This window comes from Colias croceus, chromosome 5, assembly GCF_905220415.1.
Source record: "Colias croceus chromosome 5, ilColCroc2.1".
Taxonomy (NCBI): Eukaryota; Metazoa; Arthropoda; class Insecta; order Lepidoptera; family Pieridae; genus Colias; species Colias croceus.
In genome coordinates, this window is record NC_059541.1 from 3,775,591 (window position 1) to 3,795,129 (window position 19,539).

General features: G+C 35.1%; 1 protein-coding gene across 1 annotated transcript in view; it reads right to left on the reverse strand.

The window, feature by feature from the left end:
- Positions 1 to 18,092, reverse strand: part of LOC123691601 (protein O-mannosyl-transferase Tmtc3) — a 127,304-nt gene extending 109,212 nt beyond the window's left edge. The window contains exon 1 of the mRNA XM_045636081.1: positions 17,428 to 18,092. Coding sequence (XP_045492037.1) covers positions 17,428 to 17,730 — 303 coding nt within the window. The 5' untranslated portion in view covers positions 17,731 to 18,092. The remainder of the gene's footprint in view (positions 1 to 17,427) is intronic.
- Positions 18,093 to 19,539: the final 1,447 nt, after the last annotated feature.

Consider the following 19,539-nt stretch of genomic DNA (forward strand, 5'->3'; position numbering starts at 1 on the left):
TTTTATGTGTTTAATATAAAAGGTCAAAGTTCACGAGTGAACATCTAAAAAGCTTACCAGTACCATATTGTATAATTTGATCTCTGAATGAACGTACCTGTAAAAATAAAAATATATTATACAAAATTTAAAATACAAGAATAAATTTAGAAAGATATTAAGAAAACTTTATTAAATCTTTAAAAATGTTCGCTATAAATTCTGTCATCAAAGAACTGCAATTTAAATACAAGCTCTGGCATTTGATTATTGCGTAATTATGCAAAGAAACAGTTTTACTTGAGATATTATTTTGACTTTAGTTAACGTTTAATTTTTAGTGAAAATACTATTTTGTGGATAGAAAACTTTATAAAGATCAAAGATTAGTTAGGTGCCTTTGATACAATATAAAAAGGGTATGTCTCATTAAGGCCCTATTACTACTTTGTGCTTTGTTTTCGGTAAGCGATTTAAAGGGACATAAAGCTTCTGAACAATATTTCCAATTTCATTTGAAAAAATTTCAATGCTTATTAAAATAAATTTTTTTTAAGATTAAAAGTAAAGTTATATACAATTAATAATGCAGATTTGTGTATTGATAAGCGAAAAGGTTAGATAATGTTGGAGCTATGCAAATCGTAATTCACCCTCACTCATGGCGTGATATTTGATCATAATAAAATTTCAATATCATGCCACGATTAACCCTTATATTGTTAAACATAATAATTATTTTAGAATACGATAACAGAAAATAAATGAAAATGTTTACTTTGTTTTCAAGTGTTCATCAAATTCGTATTAAATTTTTAAATGTTTCGGGTGTAAGGATTTTTCGTCCTATTTTCTGACCTCAAACAATGAGTTTATTTTAGCTGGCTTGTATAATGGCTCTCTTAATAATAAATCAGTCGTGCGTTCATGCATACGGTAGATATTGGCATAAAGTTACGAATTAATGGCCTCCGCTGTTAGGAAGTGTTAAGAGGATTCAATAAGATTAAGTTCTTGCTAACTTTTTGTACAACAACAATGCAACCCGCTGATAAGGATTGTTTACAAAACAAATATCCAACATGCACAAAAATTTCAGTTAAAAAAGGAAACAAATATAATAGAACGAAATCGCAATACTTGAATTCCCTTTCTCTGTTGTCTTTTGTATTGTGGTTTGGTTGGTTAGTAACTTTAGAAGTTCTAAATTAGATTTATATTCACTCTTATAAAATCTCAATTTAGCAAGACTAATCCATAATAACCATAAGACGTTAGTTTTTTTTCGTACACGACTCAATCTTATTTAAACATTACATCGATACATACGTATGCATGTCCCTTTCATTCGATTTAAAACACGAACCTTCATCACAGGATGTATAAAATCCACGCAACAAACGAAAGATTCGATTCTTTCGTCACTGAATAGTAGGTCGCTATTTGTCGAAATAACTCCAAGGAGTAGACACGACGCAGGGACGCGGAAACTATCTTGGCACGCCGCCGCATCCATGCTGCCTTCTATTAAGTGCCAACAACTGCAGCGTTTACCCTGTCGGTTATAGAACCCGGCTTATACCAGACGATTTTATGATCTTTAGAAAATACAGGCTCCCGTTTACTGGCGAACGATTTAACTTATAGCGGCTACATAAATATTGCGCTGTAGTTATAAAGTCGCTGTGAAATATGTGCTGAATGGAATACGTTATATATACGAATATTCGCTAGATTTCCGGGTTGTTAGATTTTCATTCCATTAAACTAGGAGATTGGTTTTACACCCTTGTCCTGTCCACTCCCTATCAGCCGTCACGAATTTATATCCTGCGTATTTGGTTAGGCTACGATAAGATCACTTTTAGAAAGTTCACACATGTGAATATTAGAACAAAGGAATCGTGATATTAAAATTAAATTGACTAGATAGAATCCTTTATATTGCTTAATGTTTCCACACTACGTCGTCAAACTTTAGTTTGATTTATGCAATACCATAACAGCGTAGCAGAAAAGTTTATTTTAAACTATGCTACACATAGTTTAAAATAAACTTTTCTGCCTTAAATATTTACACTACTGTTACAGAAAAGCCACGTTTTCATCGTTTATTTACATTTATATTTCCACTATGAAGCGGCGAAGTGAAAAGTATTTCTCCCATATCGTATTTATCCCGTTCGCTATAAATCGTCGGGGAAGGTAAACAAAGTCGGCTGCAATAAAACCTGTGCAGTGGCTTAAACAATAACCAGTAGGAGCAAACACAGCGGGCCAATGATTGAACATTGAACAATAGTTGAACATGTTTGAACAAAGTGAATTAATACCCATGTCAGTGCAGCGTGTGTTTTACGTTTTTTTGTTATTATTACATTCGTTAGTGCAACGTGGTATTTATTGAAGAGCGGAATAGTGAGGTCTCGCTAGCAATTAATCGGGTTATCTGTAACGTACTAGTAAATAGGCAAATAGATATAGCCTCAATTACCTTTATCGGGAAACCTAGCTACGTGGAAAATATGTGAAGTAGAAAATTTTATTACTAACTATGCGATGAAACTTTAGTTACTTTTATATTATACATGTGTTTGTTCATGTTTATATTGTAGTAAGACGCCGTCAGTCATATGTAGGAAACTAACAAGTGATGGTCTTCTCAACAGCAAATTATAAATAAAATTACTTTTCAAATTATCATAATATATTAATGTTATTGCTCGATGTGATATAAAATATATCAACTACTTGACGTCTAGTACTTAATTGTTAAGACAATAAACAAAGTATTAAGAAGAGTAGAATTTCAAACGCAAACTTTATAAGCACTTTAACCTAAAATTTATACGCCTGGTATGAAATAGGATTAAGATATCTTTTAAAACTTATTTTAGTTCATATAAAATCACTTAACTTTAAAATAGTTAAAAAAAATGTGAACTATCTATACGAATAAAAACTTACAAGACACGAAAACATAAATCCTAAACATTTTAACCGGGAGCGATCTGATAAGCCATTTGACTTGGCATGTCACATGCAAGTGAATACTAAAACGCCTAGTAGTTAATTGAAAAAGATTTAGTTACATACGTTGTTACATTGTTAGGCATGAAGTCAATACATCAAGCCGTTGCACACACGCTCAGTTTACATCTTATAATATCTGGTACGTCTGAACAGAAGCATTCGCAAATCCAGATTAATTCATACATTCCGCTGAAGCAACAGCCCCATTCGTTACTATACAATTTCCCGCACGAGTCGCGAGCAAACTACGTTTCCGTAAACAGCAATTTTGCCCGTTAATTTGCAGTGTGCATTAGGAACGTTATCTGGCGGGTGTCCGGGTTGTCCCGGGACTTCGCAGTCGTCTCCGGGACAAACAAACTGAGACATAAATCAACGTCAGCATACCACTTTATCTCGCCTTCGAGCTTTGCCTCCGGACGCGGAGCGATCCTTTAATGTGTTTGTTCTGTGTTGGAAAAACTTTTGATGTAGATAACAGGAATATTAGCGCGCTTGGACAATTTTCGCTGGGTGCGAATAAATTATGCTGTAAAGTTGTGGCTGAAGTAAAATAATAAAGGGTGGAATGTTTGTTGTTTTGATAAGCTTGTATCTTATTGTAAATTTCAAGCATCTGTAACAAAGCATATTAAATACACATCTTGATACTCAAAAATCAAAAATAAATGAAAGTAAATAATTCATTTCTTATCAGAAATCGTAATATTGTGATAGTAGGCAAAACTACTGAACCAATGCGCACCTATTTAGAAATAACTTATAACTAATATAACGTCACTCTAATTTACCAAATTTTACACAAAACGATAACCGCTCTTCTATAAATTGAATTTAATCAGTCCCATACAACACGTGACATGGCAATACAAAGTACATTAAATACCGCAGAGCATTTAAAATGTGTCTGTAAATATTTACAAAAGTTAAATGATTGCCGTGTTGCACGCGGTAGGCAATTTGTTGTTGACAATAATTACATTGACGACACGTTGAGTTGAGCACGAAATTGTGGGTTAACTCTTCGGGAAGTTCATAAATTATTACCCATGATGTGGCTAAACGGTCTGTTGTATTTCTTTAATTTATTGGCTTGGACACGATGTCCTTTTGAAACAATTTGACAGAAACAACTTATTCTCAGCGCTTATTTAGTTAAATGGATTTGATCAACAATTTGATCTACGAAATATTGGTAGGGAAGTTGTTGAGGCTGCTCTACAAATCTACGTTTAAAATACTGAAATGCTCCTCATAGTATACATGATATAAGAGCTGTAGACAGTGGTGAATAGAAGAGATAAATCAAAATAAGATACGTAACTAATTAAGGGTAAGCATTTGTATCAGAGAATCAGATTACTTATTGGAAAGAAAATATTCTAGTAACAAGACCATGAAATAAAACGTTTTAGTTTGGCTCAATTTGATACTCGACGACGTTAATAAAGGTTGCTTCTAAAACATCAATACCGTGGTAAGGACCTACTCGAATATAAAGACAACACCAATTTATATATTTAAAAGCGGATCGCTGAGTCTCTTATAATGTTGATAATAATTTAAGCTTTTATAGAGGACTTAATAGAGTAAATTTTATACGAGCATTAAATAAACCTTGTGGGCATTGAAAATAGCAACAGTAATTAATTAAACTTGAGCAAGCAGTAAGAAGGTGCATTGTACGTTTAATTGCGGCTACTTTTATATTAAGTTTCATACAAATAGCGTTTAATTAAAAACGCATGAGCAACATAGTATGCACAGAGCGGTAAATAAATTGTATATTATACGTAAACACCCACCCCGTAGAGGTTGTTGCTCTCCGAGAAGTAGATTACAGTTTAACAATTTAATACATCAAAATGAAAGGGTGTTCTCCAATAATAACAATAAATAAACATAGCTATTTCGAGGAAGGTAAATGCGTCCACACGAGCTCATAAATAACTTGCGTACAAATGAATTTCTTGAAAAGGTCGTGAAAAATATTAGTTCGCGTCTGTTCTGTCACGCGATACCCGAAATGTCTGGTTATTACGAAATTATTAAATAATATGGCCAGTATGAGTTGATAACTAGACAGTAGTGAGCATTTCCTGTTCATCCAATAACGCGCCTGAATATGATTGATTTCTGTAATAAGATTATGATATTTCGAGTAGGTAAGCAGTTTGTGTTTAAATTAACATAATTCAACTCACTATGTAGTACTCATAGCAGAAATAGAAGAAGTGAATTATTGTCGGTATTAACTTTATATCAGTTAGATCTCTCAGCTCCCGTTTTTAAACACGGATACACCTTTTCACGATTTTATCCATCGACTCTTTGCTTAGGTACTTTATTTACATCTAAGTAAAATTTAAATCTTACTCTTGAAAAGAAACAAGAAATTCTGAGATGAGATTGGAGAGAAATAAAGGCAAAATGAAACGAGGGAGGCACCCTAGGCACTGAATGGAGATGTCAGTCAAGGATGTAATCAATACTTTCAACAAAGCTTTGCACTTAGACGTACGTAGGGGAGCTTACATTTGTTAATTTTTCCACGTTTTCATCTAGTTGGAATATGTTGGGGGACGAACATTGTTTGGCATTCTCAGCTGAATATTATTGGATAATGTCATAAAAGGATCTGTGGAATATGGTTTTGGTAAATAGGTTCAAAGTGAGGGACAGGGACGTGTGTATGCTACATTCCTACGCATAACGCTAACCATAGCACTATTTTGTCCAGGGGCGAGATGCTGGCATTGATTTTATATCCACGTCGCGACTCATGAATATTTGTAGCCGACAAAGAATATTGCATTTCAAACAAGATCTGGCTTTAATTTATAAAACTATATTGGGATTCGAGCATGCTGCGGTTTGAATTGGGTCATGCACCGCATCGCACTGGAATGACTGTAAAACTGACAAAGGATTGGCGTGAAAATTACAACACATTTATTCCAATATACTATAGTAACAGTCAGTATTTTGTGAAGATATTGTGATGTGTTTTTAATTAAAATTCATTCCATTCAGGTCTCATATAAATTTCATATACCAATTGTACAATCCGAATCGTATATCGGCCTGTAAAAATTGACAGGAACACGAAAATCCAGCGACGATTAACATTTTATACGTACGAAACGTGTGACCAGTGGTTACATGACGCGGTTCCCGTAAAATTGGGAATTTGAGTGGATGTAATTGTGTAGCGAAATGTTCATTTCGTGCCGATATTTCATGCAATTCTGTGGACCTGAATATTTATTGGCCATTGTCACTTGACGTGAATGGATAACATTAGCAGCGGAAAAACGTTCCCTCGAAAAGTAATTTGGAATAAGGTTGCGACTATGCACTGCATAAATTAAAAGTAACATGCATAAATTGCATCATGCAATAATTGGATGCCTTTATGGATGACCAAATATGTTTAATATAGGTACATATAGTGCATATTTAAAATGAAACCGTGCCGTTTAACGAGCAAGGAAATGTAGGTAAAAATAAAAGTAGGTGTATAGAATATATGAACATATGTTTACTCTGAATGCCCATTATTTGACGTTATCTACCCAGATTTATTGACACATAAATTATAGATAATTATTAATTACTAGCTTTCCACCCGCAGCTTCACCCGCGCAGTTAAGAAAAACCCGCATAGTTCCCGTTCCCGTGGGATTTCCGGGATAAAACCTATCCTATGTCCTATCTAGGGTATCAAAATATCTCTATACCAAATTTCATGCAAATTGGTTCAGTAGTTAAGGCGTGATTGAGTAACAGACAGACAGACAGAGTTACTTTCGCATTTATAATATTAGTATGGATTATTATTAGGTAGAGAACTGAATAGCATCCCTTTTCGCACAGTTATATAAAATAGTATATGTTCCTTTTCGGTGAATTTTCTGGATTTAAAAACGTGTGTATCTACTGTTTTCACTAGTGCGCAGAGGGAACTACAGACCTGAAGTACAAGGTTTATTCAACGGCGCTGGGAAATAAAAATTTGCACAGCTGCACGAGCGAGCCGAGAGTTTTCTTTATTTACATAAGCAAAAACCGATGTATGAAAAGGTAAATGCTTGTTGCATATTGAAACTTCCAACAAAAATAGCGAACTGACGTCTGAACAAGAATGCAACGAAAAACAGTTGACAGTGATGGATGCCGTTGGCAAACTTGCTAACACTAACTGGATTTTTGAGCACATGGCAAATTGGATAACCTTTGTTGCTATTATGCAAGCAAAAGAGCGCTAAAAGTTTAACGGTTAAAGAAAAAACATCATTTTGGAACACGAACTGACAGAAATTTATTTGGAAACAACTACAGGTAAGTTGAAGTTTGGAAATGTTACAGAAAAGTTTTGTGGTCTGTTACAAAATTTCAATGATATTTCACATTACCTTGTTGTATTATTATATGAATATTGTGTACCTACGTAAACTAGTCACCATTCCTAGATAGAGTTTTAAAATGCGTGCCGTTTAAAAAATATAATGAGTAACACAACTAATTAAAACTGCAGTTAGTGTGTAGCATAACCAATGTTTAAACCAGCTCTTGTTTGGTACACAATATTATTAAATTTGCGTCTATATATTCTATAGAATGTACATACATTAAGCGACAAATTGTACTCTGCCACCCAATAACTGGTCATGTGAATAAAATATGAATCGCAATTGACTGAGCCGACATGTAAGCCGACGTTAATCTTTTATCTAAATACTTAGTGCCCTGCCATTGTGTGACACAAAGCGGATTAAAATCATTGCATTTATAATAGCTGCGTGTGTGTTTTTGGCTAAAAAGATTTTCAAGGTGAATGTTAAAATCGGGCATTTTAAGAGCAGAACATGATTCGTTTAAATATAAATCGCAACAGTGTTTTTAAAATTATCTACAGTAAAATTATGTGGCACTTTTAATCTGGTCATTTACATCCACTTATTAAAATATACCTATTTGGATTTTTCTTATGATGTCGGAATTTATATCATCATTTTTAGGTCTTCAGTGCTTGAGAAAATATATAATACTTTTCTAGAGACATTCCAGACAGGCTTCATCGGGTTAATCTTTTATTCGTAGAATCTGAAATTCAGGTTATATAGCCACGTGTGTAGTATATTCCCTTTTTCATATCTTATGTTTACGCGAAGCATTGCAAGTTGGAATTTATCATTTCTTCGTAATACTAGTAGCTATAGCTCTAGCTCGAAGTTCACGGACCTATGATACAAATTAAAATATAGGTATACTATATAGTCTATGTCACTAAGAATTAATGTAAGGGGAATTATTTTTATACATCGCTTAAATATTTTTTCTGTTTAAACTAAATCTACCCACTAATAATGAAATCTTTCCTTGATAACTATGATGAGAACGTTCTGCATGTCATTGTCCATTGATTAATGTAGGTGTAAATAGCTTCTGCAAGCTTCTTTATCCCTGCCACTTTGTGATTGTGACAGCTTATTATCTTAATTTTATTTCAGGCATTTAAAACCCTGTTTTAAAATTCGGCAGTTTATAAATTAGGTACCCTAATCAAGAACAACACGATAAAAAGGAAACTTTATTAACACCTTCATAAAATATGCTAATCGCATAACCTTAGGCAATGTCACGATCCAATATAAATGCTTAATTATAATCTCAAAGAGACGATTCAATCTTTTCATCTCATGAGAACACACGTGTGAACGGCATACTTTTTGTATTATGCATTTTATTTAAAATGTCTCTTTTATGATTTTTATTTTTAAGCCGTTTTTTATTTTATTGTATGATGAAACAGTACTCTCTACAAAAATTGTTTCAGATGGCCAGTAGTTTTATCCGTTTCTTTCATACTTACATAATTTTTGTATTCTATGAAAACGTAGTGAAGCGAGCACTTCTTTACAAGTGTGTTTAGTCAAAAGACACATGAAAGGAATTTTCCAAGATCTGCGCTCAATAAACCCTTGAAATTTGTCTTATTTTTGGGATCATTATTTTTTGCTATTATAAAACCACATCAAACAAGAGACGGCAAAGTAATTTGTGAACTCCACCTACCCACCCCCGCTTCGTTTGGCGCTCGAGGCACAACACATTTAAATGAAAGAAGAAACGATTATTTTGATTATACTTTTGATCACAAAACACGAAATTGCCAAAACAAGGGCCTGGGGCCTTAGACAAACGTACGTAACGCCATGGAATAGAAACTGCTAACGCTAATTATTGACATAAGCTCATGACATTTTGGTAATGGTTCGATCACACTACCAACGACGCAGACGACCACGACCAAAGTTCCAATCTTGCCGAAATTTGTTCAAAATCAATATTAAAATCTCCCGTCATTCTGGTACTCAGGAATAAAAAAATTCGAGTTCAATTAATAAAAAGAAATAGGGTTTTTTGCGATTTTCGCCGAGACGGTAAGTTTATCATACAATCACCTGAACCAAAATTGTATATAATCTAATTATCTATAAAAAAGGTTAAATACATTTTTTTCTAGGAGCCACCGTTTCTATGAAAAACCTGTTTGTTTATCCATTGATCTCAAAATTTTTTTTCCAAACACCAATACGACAAGAAATTCTTAAATTTCATTTTTAATTGTGTTTTGCACAATTTTATTTAATTGCGACTGGATGAAAATTTTGTTCGTGGTCGTCGTTGTCGTTGGTAGGGTGACCGAATCCTTATGCAAAACATCATACGCTTATGTCAATTTCTATCGATAGCGTATTCTATTCCTTGGCGTTTTGCCGTTTGTCTAAGGCCCCTGGAATGCTGCTGTTTCTGTGTATCGTGGAAAAGTTTGTTCGTAATATTGAATAAGGAATGGGGTTACATTTGAACGACTTCGACACGCGTCGAATTCAGATCCCTTTCACACTCTATGAAGAATCCAACACAGGTTTTTTTTTCGGGGGACAAAGTTGCTCGCGTCCGTAGGACTTACCACCTTTTCTATTAAAGACCCACCCTACACGTGTCCCCTGGGTGGTGCTAAATGAGCAATTAACGCCGAGTCGTAGGCGGCGGTCAACTAACCTACTCGAGCTTAACAGCTTGCAATGCTGGAGGTAGGAAATGACCTTCACGCCCGTAAACTAGTGGTCATGTTTCGCTAGAACGGGGACCTTGGCTTGACTGCCTGTGTCGCGAGGATGACAACCTCTTATAAAAAAATACCCCAATCCTAAGGTGTGACCGTGCTGAAAGGATGGATGGTTGTGGGTTTACAGTCGCTAACGCAAACCTCGATGGACCTGGCTCACATCGTTGTAGAGTGCCTTCTCACAGGAATGGGCGTTACCCTGTGAGCGACCTAATTTATCGACCCTACTCGTGGGAACAAAAATGAGCACTAACCCTGAAAAACTAACACAACCACAACACAAAATACTTAAGCAACAAGCACTCAACCCATGCTATTTTAGCAGACAACGCTCCTCATCCCTTACTGAACTAAATAGGGGACAGTCGACTAAAACCACAACTATAACAGTTGAAGCTCAACAATCATGTTTATCTGATGAAATTACTACAAATGAATCTGTCTCGCAATACCCTGCTCCGCCACCATGGCAACGTGTGCCTTTGCCTCGTAGCAATAAGAAGAGAAAAATGAGTGAATCTCCTCCACAGAAAGCTACAACTGTAACTAAGAACCGGTTTGGTAACCTACCACTCGATCCAAAAGAGGACATTACTGTTACAAAAATCCTTAAGCCTAGCAAACCGCCTCCTATAGTTTTGAGTGGCATAGAAGATATTAACGAATTAACTAAACTCATTGAAACAGTTAGCCATAAAGAAGAATATAAACTGAAATTAATAAGCAAAAATATTCTTCACGTGCTTATTAAGACTTCAGACGACTACAAGAAAATTATTAAGCTTCTCAGAGATAATGGCCTCATAGGACACACTTTTACTCCTAAAGACGCAAAATGTTATCGTTTTGTCATTAAGAATTTGCATCATCTCACTCCGCTTGAAGCTATTGCTAAAGCTGTTGAAGGAACCAATAATAAAGTAAGAGGTGAAATTATCAATGCGCGATATGGCCCAGACAAGAAACCAACAACGACGTTTTTCGTCAATATTGAACCAAGTGTTAACAACCCTCTGGTAAAAAAGATTGAATATATTGCCCAGCAAAAAGTAAAAATTGAAGACCATCGTAAATCAAAATTTATTGTCCAGTGTCAACGTTGTCAACAATATGGTCATTCAAAAAATAACTGTATGAGACCATTTAGATGTGTAAAATGTGGTGAAGGCCATAAAACCTCCGAATGCAAAAAGAAAGATAGATCAACTCCAGCTAAGTGCGCCTTATGCTCCTGTGATCACCCTGCTAATTACAAAGGCTGTGAAATATATAAAGAAATTTTAGCCCGTAGGAACAAAATCCCTACGCTTAGCTCCAAAATCTCCTCTCAAGCAAAAACAAGAGAAAGGACAAATCTCGCTAGTATACCCACCGCCCAGAACCACGTTGACTCTGATAAGTTTAGTAATAACCGGAATAACACATACGCTGATGTCGTCAAAGGTACACCGCCCCCTCTTCAACAACCTCAAACCGTACAACAATCTAATTCCATATTAGAAGATTTAATTGCCAAACAAAGTGAGAAAATGGATCTCTTAATTCAACAAATAGGTTCTCTTGTAGGACTTATAACCACACTCATTTCAAAACTTTCAAAATGACCTGCTTACGTATTGCCACGTGGAATATCAATGGACTTGCTCCTAATGCTAATGAACTTGAGACTATCATGAGAACTAACAAGCTCGACGTCTGTCTTATATCAGAATCCCACACTACGTCAAGATCGCGTATTTGCATTCGGGGATACTGTGTTTATTTCACTTCGCACCCTGACGGTGGAGCTCATGCTGGGACTGCAATAGTAATTAGAGATAACATAAAGCATTGTCTTCTCGGTCCGTGTGAAACCACCTACCTACAAGCTACATCCATACAGATAAATGATAAAACTGGACCACTTATCCTCTCAGCGATATACTGTCCACCCCGTCATATCATTAAAGAGAATTTGTTTACTGAATTCTTCAAAGGATTAGGAGCACGTTTCATAGCTGGCGGTGACTGGAACGCAAAGCACTCATACTGGGGATCGAGACTGGTAACTCCCAGAGGCAGGGAATTAAAAAATAGTGTTGAAGCCAATCATTTACTTACTATGTCTACAGGAGAACCTACATATTGGCCCACAGACACAAATAAAACACCCGATCTTCTAGACTTCTTCATAACAAAAGGTATATGTCAACAGAATACCTATACCGAGTCAAGCCTAGATGGATCTTCCGATCACACACCAGTGGTGTTGACTGTGGGTTCAACTGCCTTAATCCGAGACACCCAGAGCTCGTATTTAACTAATGGAAAAACAGACTGGAACTGCTTCCGTAAACACCTTGAAGACAATGTTAATCTTAAGCTCCCGCTTAAAACTGCTGAAGACGTGGAGTATGCATCACTTTATATAACCAACCTGATTCAAGTGGCAGCGTGGATAAGCACTCCTACTCTGAAAGAGTCACATACGGATATTTTGATTCCACTCGAATTACGCGATAAAATAAGAGAAAAGCGTCGCCTTCGACGAGTTTGGCAGCTTTCTCGTAACAGCGAGGATAAAAAGCGCTTCAATAAAGCAATTAAAGATCTTAAAAATCTTCTTAGTGTAACTACAAACGATTCCGTCAAACAAAGATTAGAAAAAATGTCTCCTAGTGCTCTTGGAATACATTCCCTTTGGAAGGCCACCAAAATATTACCACAACCCCAACAGTGTTCTCCACCAATTCGGAACGGGAACACGTGGGCTCGTACAGAAGCAGAAAAGGCAGAGACATTTGCCCGTTATCTTGCTGAAGTGTTCAAGCCGAATGAAGCGGAAACCCCTGAAGACCCTGAAATAGATAGTTTTCTAAATCAAGATCTGCAACTTTCTTTACCAATAAGACCTACTTCTCCACGGGAATTATTGAAAGAGATAGCCGAACTAGACCCAAAAAAGGCTCCTGGGTTCGACCTGATTACTCCAAAGGTTATCAAAGAGCTTCCTAGAAAGTGCATCGTGTTTTTAACTTCCCTTTTTAATGCAATCTTCAGAACATCTTATGTACCTACCATCTGGAAAATATCTGAAGTAGTTATGATACACAAATCAGGAAAGCCAGTCAACGACGCCTCATCTCACCGTCCTATTAGCCTAACTCCGATTCTGAGTAAATTGTGGGAAAGGATTACTCTTACCCGGCTACGTTCATTCATCGATTCTGACCAAGTCATTCCTGATCACCAGTTTGGCTTTCGTACGCGACACTCTACTATAGAACAAGTACACAGAGTCTACCACACTGTGAGACACTGTCTGGAGAAAAAAGAATACTGTTCGGCTGTTTTTCTAGACATCCAACAAGCATTTGATCGTGTATGGCATAAAGGATTACTGTACAAGATTAAAAAACATCTTCCACATTCTTTCTATACCTTACTGGCCTCATACCTTAGAGAGAGAATGTTTCGCGTGAAACAAGGAGACGCAAGATCTGCTTTACACAGCTGCCATGCCGGAGTACCCCAAGGCTCGGTTCTTGGTCCTACTTTATATAATATATTTACCTGCGATCTTCCTCAGCTACCAAATGTTACAATAGCGACGTATGCTGATGATGCAGCGTTTCTGGCGTGCAACACCAATCCAGTGGAGGCAAGTAATTTGCTGCAAGTTCAACTTGACCACACTAAGGAGTGGTTAAACAAGTGGCGTATAAAAGCTAGCGTCCCAAAATCTCACCACATTACGTTCACTTTACGACGTGAAAACTGCCCAGCACCCAAATTAGGTAACAACACCCTACCACAATCAACCTGTGTCAAATACCTGGGTTTCTATCTGGACAGAAGGATGACATGGAAAGAACATATTAAAAATAAGCGAAATGAAGTGAATTTCAGATTCAGAAACTTACTTTGGCTTCTTGGGAGGCAATCAAGTCTATCCCTGAGCAATAAACTAAGAGTCTACTGCTCTGTAATTAAACCGATTTGGACTTATGGAATCCAGTTGTGGTCATCAGCCAGCAAATCAAATATAAACTGCCTACAAAGAACACAGAATAACATTCTCAGAGTGATATCTGCTGCTCCATGGTACGCCCGCAATACAGAAATCCATGAATATCTGGAAATGCCTACAATTACAGAAGAAGCAAATCGCTTTACAACTAAATACAAAGATCGTTTGACATCCCATCCAAACCCACTATCACACATACTCCTACAGCCTAAAGCTATACAAAGACTGAAGAGAGCTGACGTGCTCCCTAATTAAGACGAACTAAGGCACTGGCCTTAGCTTCGCCCAATCGTCCACACATTTCAACCGACCTGCTTATAGTTTTTCTGACTGATTGCAGATGTGACATCAAAAAAAAAAAAAAAAAAAGGTTTTTTTTTAAACTTCTAACAAGTGAAATGTATATTTTTACAGTAATTGGTTTAGAAGATAACTCTAACAGCTTCCACTTAAATTTTGCAGCTGTATTAAATTAGGTAACTTTTTAGTAAGACGAAGATGAAGAGTGTCCATAACTTTCTATTCCGTGATAAGGAATTCAAATAAAAATGTATTAGGTAGATACTCCAAATAAATGGAGCGTAATAACCTTCTAGTTACGCTTGCTTACTTATTTATTTACCAACTTAATAAACAAGCTTAAGAAGATTATTAAATAAAATAAATAATTTGTGTTGAATTTTTTTAATAAAAGTATTGCTGCAATGAATACAACTAACTAGTGGTTATACAAATAATGTGTACTCTTATTTCAGAACTGCAATATCCCTTACGAGTTTCGAATAATGTTCTAGAAAATTACATTCGTATATCCCAAGAAACTACTTACTAAAACATAAAATAGCGTGTTTCCGAGCAACGTTCTGTAAGATACAAATTCCGAACTAGCCATGTATGGAAGTTGAAGGATTTCGTAGTCCGTGGATCCCGAGAAATTTAGAGGATCTTAATAATTTATGCGACGTTTTACGAATACTCGTACCATGTGCGCTATAAATATATTCATGGCGATGTCTGGCAAATGATCCCTTATTTGGGAGGTATGTAGCTGCTATGTAATATGTGTTTTTGGGTGTGCCAAAACGGGACAGATATTCGCCTTAATTATTGTTGATTGTGACATTAATCTGCGTTCTATCATGAATTGACAAAATATATTCTTCATTTCATAAAAAACCAAAGAGCGAGTAGTTATTTCATTATTTTATGAACATATAATATATATATGACTTTACTGTTTTTATGTAAAAAATAAAAATAGTCGACGTTGTAGGTATCATCATAATATGGTGTACTGTATGTTTTTGTGTCACACGATGGAGTAAGTAGGCATAAATATATTATTACATATTGGACATAACTAATAGGTGGATCGACTATCATGCTTGAACTTCGTTATGTACGCGGCCACATACAAAATAGAGGTCAAATAAACTGATTAAATAAAACGACATTTTTTTTTCTCATCAAAAACAGAAAATAATGTTAAATAGAATCTATTTTTATTCATATGAGAGATAAAATGAAAAAATCATTTGCAAGATCAATTAATTTCATGATGCATGTCATAGCCACTTATGTTTCAGTTTATTATTGTTTTATTTTTATGAAACCTGATAGTTATTTCAAGTGTACCTACATGATAAGTGATACATCTAAGTATATGGGTTAGTATTGATGAATGTTTAAGGTTAAGAAAGAAATATAAGTACCTACCTACCTACTTAAGTAATACTATTATTTTTCTTTTATCGCATCTTCAAGTCTATGACTTAGAAATTAGAATATAAAATTATTTCTTTTTATATTATAAAACATAAAACTGCTCCGAACAGATAATTTTTAATGTAAGAAGTTATTGATCATATTAATTATACGTGGGCAGTAATCGAGAAATAAATCCTTGAGGAAATAATTAATTAAGAGAACCATTCTTCATGAGCATTTCAGAATTTTCGTCTATCAATATTCAATTTTAACAATTAACTGGTATACGAAATCCTATATTACCATGACTTATCAATTTTGCGTAACAGTTGCTATCTAGGTGCGTAGTTAGGTACCATTTTTTAACTGCAGTTTAGATTACCTATAAGAAAATAAATTCTTTCGATAATCTAAATTTATTCAATACGATACTACAACTAACTAACTAATAATTAATACCTACACGATAGGTACAGGTTAGAATTATTTCAGAACGTTTAATATTTATTTTTTCTGCACTGCGCGAAGTTTGACGGACGTGTCTTTGACCCCGTTTAGCGCTTAATCCTGCTTAATCCTAGAAATGAACCGTGTTTTTCTAGTTGTTGACTCCCATATTTCCACATGAAAATGTAAAAACATTTTTGTTTAGTGCCATAATTGTCGACCTTTGCCCTTTTCATATGTTTCAAGTCACGTATTCGGTCTTTCCTGAATGTGAGATAAATCTAATTAATGACGTGCCGTATTGTTTTGTTCGATACAGTAAAATCATCGCCCGGGTTATATTAACAAGCATCAATTCAATTTACCCGTTGCACTATGAACTGTTTCAGAATATCACGGCTACAACCTAGATCCGCTGATATTTATACAGCGTAGGTAATCAATCTTGATTTTGCTGTCGTTGCATTTATTCAAATCGATGGGGAATCCGGTTTGATTACTTCATTTCTTTTATTGTGCGATTTTATTTGATGAATCAATGTTCGTAACTTCGGATAAAATTTCAATAAAATACCTACTAAATTGTTACCTAGGTATTTAATTTTGTTTTGTTATGGAGGTTGTTTCGGTATTTTACCTACTTTTCGTTTTATTTTTTGTCTATAAGTACCTACCTGTGGTACCTACCTATGTCTTTATATTTTGTGTCCTTTATTTTTTTGTTTCAATCTTAAAAAGTGCAAAATAATAGGTACGTTACCTGCCTACCTACGTCGAATATTATTTTGCACTTTATACACTTAGTTATGACTTATGAGTAAGTAAATAGGCATCTACCTGAGCAATTTTCTGTAAAAAAAAAATTCTTAAGATACCTAGTAGATAATATGACGCAGATGTGTTTCATAAATATTATATTTTAATAAAAACTAGGGCAGAGGAGACTTGTAGGTCAGAGATGAAACTTATAACAGCTGTTTTGTAGGAATTACTCGAGGAGATTCAAACAACTGTGAAGACGGTAATATTTAAAATACGACTGAATATTTACATGTTTTGTGTCCAAGCATGTTTTTTTTAAATAAAAGTATGATAATTAAATATTTGTCATTACCTTATGAATAGGTGTTCCCCAGAAGTCGTTGAGGAATATATTCGATATTGGTGTCTGTGGTCTCAAGTCTCTGTTCTCTTTAATGGCACTTATATCATCGAAAACAAACCCACAATAAAGGCAATTGTGATAAACAAGTACGCAAGCTAACACGAGGATGGCTCCCAGGCCTCTCCTGGGTGGCTCCGGCAGGTCTTCCACTACGGGCGGGGAGACCGTCGACCGCCGTTTACTACGACCGGTCCTTGGCTTTACCGCTGATACTACGCCGCCGAATCTACATACTCCACTTACGCGGTCCATCTTGAATTAAAATCCCATTCTACAAAAATTACTAAGTACACAACACTATCCAAATCCTTATAATCCTAGCGGATCCCATTGATTCTAGCGGGACGTATCACCTGGAATAACATCAAAACGAACCACGTTTACGAGGTGAAACGTACCTATTCTAAGTTTTGCCACACGAATTCGAGTGTAATGGCTCTCTAAATACGATTTAAACACTACCGATCTCCGAAACGTGATGCTATTGTGTTTGTTTACGTCACTACTAACCACATGTCACTTTTTTATAACGGAATCGTTTAATTGGACATCTATATTTGTTTTTGACGTTAGCAACGCGGACACACCCGCTCAGCGTGCGGATTCGCCGACAACTGCCGAAGAGCGACGAGCGAATGCCGCGTTGAGTCACGTGACCAGTCATTTTACTGCGGGTCGTTTTGAGATCGCGCATGCGTCTACTTTACTGGCGGCAAAATAAATATTAGGATTTTAGATTGCCATAAATTTTGGAAACAATTAATAAGGTAGGTAACTTGTATCAACCTTTTATTGTTGAATGAACTATATTAAAAGTAATTATAACTGTGAAATTAATATAGATAAATACCTAATAACAATTTAACTGTTAATATCGTATAAATTATTTTCAGTTCTATTTTTTAATTTTCGTTCGTTTTCCTAATTTAAATTTGTTTACTTTTTTTGTTGAACCATAAATAATTATAGAATAAGAATAAACGGAGGTTCAAAACAAAATATATTTGTTACATCTTGACCTCGCATGACACATGCCGGCGCATGTCTGTGTGAATAAGTAGCGGGGGATGTTGATGACGACATTTAAGCTGCGTTTGGGGTTGAGCCTTGAGGGATGAAAAAGATGAACGAATAGGGACCGCGTCATTCTTTTCTATTACCTAAATTTATCGACACTTTTTGTACGATTTTTTTTGTTCATTGTTCCATTTATGCATGGTGTGTCATTTTAATTAGGTATTTGTGATGGGTAAAGCGGTTACCTAATTAATTGAGAAGTGAACTTATTATTATGTAATGTTTTGATATTTTTAGTTCTTTTTCACATTTAATTAGGGAATTGGGGATATTTTAAAAATATTGGATAATAGGTACTTTAATTTTGTAGTTAAGTATAATTACTACACACAATATATATCTACCTATAGGTACCTATATTATTTTAGATAAAAGTTAGCTTATCACAGAATGAATGATGTTCAAAATATTACATAAATTCCTACTTACTACGTAAGAACTCTCAGACAATAGAAATTATTTTTAGTTTCCAGATTCTAGCCCACGCGGTTTGCGCATTATCCATATAAAGTTGTAAAGGTTAGGTACTTCAATATGTATATTAAGGATCGTATTAATATAAAAAATAATAAAGAATGTAAAACAACGATTTCCAACGACTTCATAATAAATGTGAAAGGTTAGGTAAATGCTGTATTCTTTCCGCAGTTATAGTTATTAACTTATTATTCCCATTATTTCTCACTGAGTACAAAAATATGCAGGGAAAAATGTAATTTGCACAAAAATCAAGAAGGTAGGTCAACTTACTCAGGTACTTTGATATTTAAAGACAAAGAAATCACTATAATTTTATTCGGACGTTTATTTTAGCTTTTGAAATAAAACAAATGATTCTGGAGCAATGTAAACAGATCATGATTAATTGTTCTTATATATCTTTATTATCTTAAATAATAATAAGTACGAATTAATTGGAAAACGATATAGTTACGCATCCACCCCAACCCTCTGTGTTAGGTTGAGCAATAGCCTTCCGCTGGC